Here is an 8,689-nt window from a genome sequence, read left to right on the forward strand (position 1 = left end):
CAGGGCTATACAGAGAAACCCTGCCTCAAAAAACCAAAAAAAAAAAAAAATTATTCATTTATTTTATATATGTGAATACACTGTAACTGTACAGATGGTTGTGAGCCTTTTTCTTTTTTATTTATTCATTTATTTACTTATTTATTACATGTACACTGTAGCTGTCTTCAGACACTCCAGAAGAGAGCATCAGATTTCGTTACAGATGGTTGTGAGCCACCATGTGGTTGCTGGGATTTGAACTCAGGACCTTTGAAAGAGCGGTCGGTGCTCTTAACCACTGAGCCATCTCACCCCGGTTGTGAGCCTTCATGTAGTTGTTGGGAATTGAATTTTTAGGACCTCTACTTGTGGTCCTGCTCGCTCCAGTCAATTCTGTTCACTCAGTCCCTGCTTGCTCTGGTCCAAAGATTTATTTATTATTATAAATAAGTACACTGTAGCTGACCAGATGCACCAGAAGACGTGTCAGATCTCATTACAGGTGGTTGTGCCACCACGTGGTTGCTGGGATTTGAACTCAGGACCTCTAGAGCAGTCAGTGCTCTTAATGGCTGAGCCATCTTCCAGCCCCTGCCTCTGCTTCCTAAGTGTTGTGGTTGTGGGCCTGTACTGCCACACCTGGCTTCAAAGTCCACTTTTGAACAGTGATCCCAAACCTGCCAACTTAGACCCTTGCTGCCAGCACTGGGTGGGGGTAGAGAGGTAAAGGTCTGATAAAGAGCTCTCTGCTCTGGATCTTGTCTGATGTAGGGAGTGGAAAAAGAATATGCCCGGAACAAATGACAAGGGAAAGGAGATACCTTAAGTAATGGAGGCCCCTGTGGGTGCCTTGGGAGGAGCCTCTGTCCTCATGTCCTTGAGTATTGACCGAAGATAGCCTCTTTAGCCTCATCATGAGGTCAGTTCATTTTCTCCCAGCTTTTGGAGCAAATGAAGAAATAAGATCTCCATGCCAAGTCACTGCCAATAAATGCAAAATAGGAATTACTTTTGTCTCCTAGGTTATCAATTCTCTTCCTACCCAAGTTGGATCTAAGTATTCCCAGCAACTGCACTGGCAAAATTTGACCCTGGGCAGGCTCCTACTTCCCCTCTTGTCCCTTTCATTATCTCCTATCTCTGAGTAGTCTGGGCTGGACCCAAAGCCAAATTCTGACACTATTCGTCTAAGAAAACCATACAAACTAGACAAATGACATGAGCCAGGACAAGTGAGAGAAGTTCTCCAAGCTTTCACTTTCTATTTATGGTAAGAGAATGGGCTTATGTAGTTCACAGGGCATTAAGACAAAGCCCTTTACTCTTGTGACAAATGGGGTAGATAGTAGAGAGCTCTTGTCATTGTGTTCATATTAGAATGTGACAGTGCCAAGATGGAATCTTAGGTATGTTGGTGGTCAGAATAGGCTTTATTGTAAGAGCAGTTGCGTGAACAGAAAACTCAGGGTATATCCAAAGTGCTTTGAAGAGCCACTGGGCCTACAAAGTGATTCTAGGTCCTATCTTTTATTTATATCTGACTCCATCACCATTAGAATTCACTTCCAATAGCAGGCTGTATTGTTATCTTCCCCACCTCTGTGATCTAGTATATCACTTGATCATATGAGCTCAGGTTTTCTCATTTGTTCAACAGGGATCTTAAGCCCTACCTTGCAGGGTCGAGACAATTGAGAGCATGAAATTTGCTAACTCTTAGAAGTAGCTTGGACTTCAGTGTCATTGGATCTGGTGTGATCCCAGTTCAAGCACTCTGAGTGGGAACTTTGTTCAAGTCACCAAACATCCCTGAATGAAGTTTTTCCTTCCATGTGAGCTGGGGTAAATAAGTAGTTCGATTCCCACAGGGCTGTCCTGAGGACAGACAGCGACAAGACTAGTAAAGTGTTTAATGTGGCCTCTGACACAGAGAGAGCTCCTAGGAAATATTCATTTATCATAACTGCTAACCTGTTGAAGGGCCTTTACATGAAGAGACTTAGAAGTGTGTATTTTCTCTCTTTCTGCAGCCTGTTTTATTGGGTTGTTGTTTATTCCTAAAACTGGAAGAAAGGTTTGGGCTTTGTAAAGCTCTGCCCTGAGCCCTCCTGAACCTGTGGTCTGTATCTTTTCTCATCACAGCAACCCATAGAGCTATATCACCACCCATTTTTGCAAGGTGAGGGAACAGCTCTACATGCTGCCCATCAGGGACAAGATTCGAAACCTGAGTATTTCCTGAGTACACATCTGTCTCCAATCTTCTCAGAATGGTCTTCTTCCTTTTACTCCATAGGATTGGCGCCTTTCCCTTATGCTGGGCTAGGGAAAGACAAGATGACTTAGCAGTCAGCTGTGTGGATATGCAAGCCAAACCACCTTGGTTCAAATCTTGAGTCTGACAATGGTGTGATCCTGGACAAGCCACGTCATCTGTCTGTGCTAGTTTCTTTCCTAATGTAGATTTGCTGATCCTTAATTAAATCTTCTCCCACTATTACTATTAATAAGTAGAAAAATAGTTTAAGGCCAATCAAGGCTACATGGTGAGACCCTGTATTTAAAAGAAACAAATAAACCAGAAAAATATCACCATGAATTCTAGGCTTACCTCTGGCCTGTCTTTCTCCCCAGATGTCCAGCTCGCCGCTGTCCAAGAAACGTCGCGTGTCCGGGCCTGATCCAAAGCCGGGTTCTAACTGCTCCTCTGCACAGTCTGTGCTGTCCCAAGTGTCCTCAGTGCCAACCAACGTGAGTATCTTCTCCCTGGAGACTGGCAAGTATGGTGGTAGGAAAGGGAGCCTTTCATATTACTCTCCATTTGCCCACACCCCACTCATGCATGTTGTTCTGAACCCATTCTTGCTCTCTCTCTAGGGAATGGCGAAGAACGGCAGTGAAGCAGACATAGACGAGAGCCTTTACTCCCGGCAGCTGTAAGTAGGGCTGGAGTTTGCCTAAGGTGGGAAGGGGCACTGAAAGAACTGGATAGGGTGGGCTGGACCATGACCTGGAGTACCCTCTAATTTGACAGGTACGTTTTGGGCCATGAGGCAATGAAAATGCTCCAGACATCCAGTGTCCTTGTCTCGGGCTTGCGGGGCTTGGGTGTAGAAATTGCTAAGAACATCATCCTTGGTGGGGTCAAGGCTGTCACCCTACATGACCAAGGAACTACCCAGTGGGCTGATCTCTCCTCCCAGGTATCTCTTCCCAACATCCTCACCCCCCTCCCCACAACCCCCTACCCCCTACCGTCCGCTGAGATACCTGTTTCTCTGTGCCACAGCCTTATCCTCCTGCCCACCTGTCTCTTACAGTTTTACCTTCGGGAGGAGGACATTGGTAAAAATCGAGCGGAGGTATCCCAGCCCCGACTTGCTGAACTCAACAGCTATGTACCTGTCACTGCCTACACTGGGCCTCTTGTCGAGGACTTCCTTAGTAGCTTCCAGGTACTTGGTGATTGCTCAGCTTCCTGCTTGATTTTCATAGAAAGAACTCATGTGTTGTATTTTTGGTACTATTCACTATTTAATGTGTTGTCTTTGGCATCAAGCATTATGCGTGAGAGCAGAGAAGATGCAGACAGGATGAGACCTTGGGCCTGCCTTTGGGGAAAAGATGGAGACAGTGTCCTGCTATGAGTGTCTAGCTCTTCTAGTATAACTTTAGGCAGGTCACTTAGATCCTGGCCTTACTTACTCTTTCCATTTTCAGAATAGGAATGGCAGCAGTACCGACTTTCATGGGGTTCCTATGAGGATTAAGCATGGAGAATAGCAGCTTAGACACAGGAAAGATGGCACAGGCATTTACTAGTTAAAAAGCCTAGGCTGTGAGAGCTGAAAGTCTGCCTCGGGGGACTTTCAAGGTACCAAGGTCCCCAAGGGCCAAGGTACTGTAGCAACAATCAAACAGAGTAGTAGGAGCTCATCCTGGTGGGCAGAGATGTGTTTTCCTGGAGAAGGTAGAGAGAGCAGTTTCAAAAATTGTGGTGGAGTGGGCACCATTTTGAGAACTTGCTAACAGTAGTATTTTAAGAGTGAGCTCAGACTTTGGCTCGAAACCATTTCACTCTGCCTGTCTCTCACAGGGCATGGCACGGTTGTAGGCAATTAGCGAACAGATGAGTCAGCTGTTCTGCAGTTTGTGCCCATTCTACCTTCCCCAACATACTCTAAGCTTTTGGTGTGTTTCCCTCTCACTGAGTCTGATCTCCAGAAGGTCTTTAAGAGAGGCCTGGAGGGCCAGGGGGATAACTGCTGTCAGGACCGCCTGTGCCTCTTCCCACCAGTCTCTGCTATTAGCCTTTTATCTTCCCTTCCTCCTAGTTCTGGCCTCTTGAACCTGGGATCTGTTTCTCCCCAGGTGGTGGTCCTTACCAACAGCCCCCTGGAGGACCAGCTGCGAGTGGGTGAGTTCTGTCATAGCCGTGGTATCAAGCTAGTGGTGGCAGATACAAGAGGCCTATTTGGGTGAGTACCACTTCTGCATGCCTTTTCCACAACCTTTCCTAGGCAAGGCCAAGGTCCTCATCCCTCTTGTGTGTGTTCACCTCTCCTTCTGTGACATTAGTGCTGCTGTATCCTCTCTGTGATGTGCCAAGTTTGCTCAGCACACATCTAGTACACCTTGAAAGATGCCTTGGGCCTTGTGTGGGCCTCAGGCATCAAGTCTTCTTGCCATTCTCTACAGGCAACTTTTCTGTGATTTTGGAGAGGAAATGGTCCTCACAGATTCCAATGGGGAGCAGCCACTCAGTGCTATGGTTTCAATGGTCACCAAGGTAAGGAAATCAGCCCCAGGGCTCTTCGCAGACAGATGGGCAATGCCAGCCCTCTCTGTGCTGTTGTACTTAGACTTGCTTCTGAGGTTCACTCCTTTTTAACTAGGACAATCCCGGTGTGGTTACCTGCCTTGATGAGGCCCGACATGGCTTTGAGACTGGTGACTTCGTCTCATTCTCAGAAGTACAGGGCATGGTCCAGCTCAATGGATGTCAACCCATGGAGATCAAAGTGCTGGGTGAGCTGGGGCCATGGAAGTATCATAGGGGAACCGGTTAGGAGATTTGAAAGAGAAGAGTCCCTGGGTTCAGAGTGATGGGAGCTATATCCTGAGTGCCTGAAGTGGATCAAAGAATCTAGTAAGACCCACCAGAGCCAGTGAACACGGGGAAGAAGGGCCAACTGTTCGATTGTTAATAGGAGCATGGGCCCCTAGGATCTGAGTTGTGTTTTGAACAGGGCATCATGTCTAAACTAATTTGGGAAAAAGCAGCCTATCAGTATAGGCCTGGGACCAGGAACATGAGAGTCTCATGATGTCTGAACTAGCTCTGAAGCAGAGGGGAGATCGTTTCTGATCCCCGTGAGAACTGTGGTTGAAAGGGTATCTGGTGTCTACATTGAGTCAGGCATATGTTTTTTTTTTTCTTTGTCTCTTGAGTTTTGTAAACTTTAAGGAGGGCATATAAGACTGACACTCCCTATCTACTACTCTAGGTCCTTATACCTTTAGTATCTGTGACACTTCCAACTTCTCGGACTACATCCGCGGAGGCATCGTCAGTCAGGTCAAAGTACCGAAAAAGATTAGTTTTGTGAGTATTGGAGGCAGTAGTTCATGGTGGGTGGTTCTAGAACAGTAGTTCTCAACCTTCCTAATGCTCTGAGCCTTTATTTAATACAGTTCCTTGTATTGTGGTAACCCCAACCATAAAATTGGTTTCATTGCTACTGTTATGAAATGTAGTCTAAGTATTTTGCCAGAGGGGTGTGATCTATACAGTTCCAAATTCTCTGTTCATTTCTTCCCATATGTGCTGCTTTCCTGCAGAAATCCTTGCCAGCGTCACTGGTAGAGCCTGACTTTGTGATGACTGACTTCGCCAAGTATTCTCGCCCTGCCCAACTGCACATTGGCTTCCAAGCTCTGCACCAATTCTGTGCTCAGCACAACCAACCACCTCGACCACGAAATGAGGTGTGTAGTTGAGCCAGCAGTCAGTAAGGATAGAAATACTTGGTGCTAAAGGCCCACCCATACCTGTGCTTGTCAACCGTCCATCCCTTGACAGTAGCCTGATTAATCCTTGCTTGTTTCCTTTGCCCTACCAGGAAGATGCAACAGAACTGGTGGGCCTGGCTCAGGCTGTGAACGCTCGGTCCCCACCTGCAGTACAACAGAACAGCTTGGATGAAGATCTTATTCGGAAGCTAGCTTATGTTGCTGCTGGGGACCTGGCACCCATAAATGCTTTCATTGGGGGCCTTGCTGCCCAGGAAGTCATGAAGGTCAGTGGGGTTTCGTCTTGCCTCTATTACTTACTATCCAAATGTGTGAGGGCCTGATTAACACTGGCCACTTGCTCTTTCCTTGTCCTTCACTAGGCCTGCTCTGGAAAGTTTATGCCCATCATGCAGTGGTTGTACTTTGATGCTCTTGAATGTCTCCCAGAGGACAAAGAGGCTCTGACAGAGGAGAAGTGCCTCCCAGTATGTGAATGGGCTGGAGGGAAGGCAATATTGGGGGGTGTTTCTCGGGGAGCTTCTCTCTGATCCTCCTCACTTCATATTCCCCAGCGTCAGAACCGTTATGATGGGCAGGTAGCTGTATTTGGGTCAGACTTTCAGGAGAAGCTGAGCAAGCAAAAGTACTTCCTGGTGAGTGGTCTCATTGGACACCTAGTGTGTTCACCTCCCTTGGTCTCTGGCCACCCCTTCTGGGGTTCTCTTCTGCATAATAAAGGGAAGAGTCTTATCTCTTGGTCTCATCTTCAGATTATAAAAGGTCATTTCTTACAGCCCTGGGACTTGGACATGTATGTGGCAGTAGACTTTATTGGTCTATCATTGCCTCCAGCAGGCATGAGAAACTGTGGGTGGCTTTGTATCCACTTGTATCACCCTGACTTGCCTTTGTGTCTCTCCTTGGCTGTTTCTTAGGTGGGTGCAGGGGCCATTGGTTGTGAATTGCTCAAGAACTTTGCCATGATTGGGCTGGGTTGTGGAGAGGGTGGAGAGGTCGTGGTCACAGACATGGACACCATTGAAAAGTCAAATCTGAACCGACAGTTTCTCTTCCGGCCCTGGGATGTCACGGTGAGATGGATGGGAATACGGGAGTAGATCGTCTCATTTTCCTGTCTTTTTCCTATCCACAGTATTTCAGATAGAGATATACTTATCTTTCCTTTGACCCTTTTCATCCCCTGTTTCTGTCATTTATTCAGCAAACATTAAATAGTCCTACCTTGAATCAGTTATTTTCATCTTCCTTCTATTTTGTTTCTTTTCTTTTTCTCTCTCTTTCTCTCTCCCTCTCCCTCTCCCTGTCCCCCTCCCCCTCTGTCCTTCCCTCCCTCCCTCCCTTCCTTTCTTCCTTTTTCTTTTTTTAGTACTCGGGTTGAATCTAAAGCTAACTATATGTAGCATGCTTGCATGCTAGATAGCTAGTTACAGAGACTACCACTGAGCTGCCCTTTCATTTCCTTTTTCTGTTGACTTTTTTTTTTAAATAAAGATTTATTTATTTATTTTATTTTATTTTTTAATGTATATGAGTGCACTGTAGCTGTACTGATGGTTGTGAGCCATCGTGTGGTTGCTGGGAATTTGAGTTCAGGACCTCTGCTTGCTGAACTCAGCACCAGAAGAGGGCGTGCGTCAGATCTCATTATAGATGGTTGTGAGCCAACATGTGGTTGCTGGGATTTGAACTCAGGACCTTCGGAAGAGCAGTCAAGTCAGTGCTCTTAACTGCTGAGCCATCTCTCCAACCCTCCCCCCCCCCATTGACTTTTTTTATAAAGAAAAGATTTATTTATTGCTAGGTGTGTTGTTGTGGCACATCATTCCCCCCCCCCCAATTAATTAATCACAGTCCCCTCTGCTCCACATACGCAGCAGCAGTGCAGCTTGGTCTTCATGTAGGCCCCTCAACAACTGTGGCACATCTTTAATCCCAGCACTCATTCATATATATATATATAAGAGCCTGCACATATATATGTCTACTGTGTGTGTGCCTAGTCCCTGAAGACACTGGACGAATATGTTGAATCCTCTAGAATTGTAATTTTGGGGTTATAAGTAGATTGTGGGCCATCAGATGTATTGAGAACCAAAACTTAGTCCTCTGGAAGAACAACAAGTGTTCTTAACCACCGAGCCATCAATCTAGCCCTTATCACTGATGCTTTGAGATAATTGTCTTGAGGGTTTTCAGAAATATCCCCAAAGTCACTGACTGCCTGGGAGGACTAGTGGGTGGTTTATTGCAGAAAAAGAACACAGCACAATCAACAAGGGAAGAACAAAGTCAGTAGCAAGTATCTTCTTAATAGTTATCTCCCAGTGGGATTATGGAAGGTGGATTTCCCCAGTAACAGCTATAACGATACTCTAAAAGGTTTCTAGCCAGGGAAGCCGGACCTAGGGCTTTTACTGGGATTGGTTGTGTATCAGAATTCCTGAATCTAGAGGGAAAGAAGGTGCTTACCATAAACTATTCTGTTCACACAAACAGTTCAGGCACACTGAGCCATTATTTTTAGGTGGGGTGGTGATGGGGACTTTTCCTAAAATCTAAATTCCTAGACTCCAGCCAAAGGACACTTTTAGAAATAGGCCTGGCCGGGCGTGGTGGCGCACACCTTTAATCCCAGCACTTGGGAGGCAGAGGTAGGCGGATTTCTGAGTTC

The 8,689-nt window shown here is 46.2% G+C and overlaps 1 protein-coding gene across 3 annotated transcripts in view; it reads left to right on the plus strand.

The window, feature by feature from the left end:
* Uba1 (ubiquitin like modifier activating enzyme 1) overlaps nt 1-8,689 on the plus strand; it is a 22,865-nt gene that overhangs the window by 6,881 nt on the left and 7,295 nt on the right. For all 3 annotated transcript variants that reach the window (XM_021154136.1, XM_021154139.2, XM_021154137.1), the window contains exons 2-14: nt 2,617-2,733; nt 2,860-2,918; nt 3,017-3,185; nt 3,303-3,437; nt 4,354-4,460; nt 4,681-4,771; nt 4,878-5,010; nt 5,490-5,587; nt 5,824-5,970; nt 6,105-6,281; nt 6,378-6,482; nt 6,570-6,650; nt 6,933-7,088. In XM_021154136.1, the coding sequence (XP_021009795.1) occupies nt 2,617-2,733; nt 2,860-2,918; nt 3,017-3,185; nt 3,303-3,437; nt 4,354-4,460; nt 4,681-4,771; nt 4,878-5,010; nt 5,490-5,587; nt 5,824-5,970; nt 6,105-6,281; nt 6,378-6,482; nt 6,570-6,650; nt 6,933-7,088 (1,575 nt within the window). The remainder of the gene's footprint in view (nt 1-2,616; nt 2,734-2,859; nt 2,919-3,016; nt 3,186-3,302; nt 3,438-4,353; nt 4,461-4,680; nt 4,772-4,877; nt 5,011-5,489; nt 5,588-5,823; nt 5,971-6,104; nt 6,282-6,377; nt 6,483-6,569; nt 6,651-6,932; nt 7,089-8,689) is intronic.

This window comes from Mus caroli, chromosome X (assembly GCF_900094665.2).
Source record: "Mus caroli chromosome X, CAROLI_EIJ_v1.1, whole genome shotgun sequence".
In the NCBI taxonomy this organism is placed as follows: domain Eukaryota; kingdom Metazoa; phylum Chordata; class Mammalia; order Rodentia; family Muridae; genus Mus; species Mus caroli.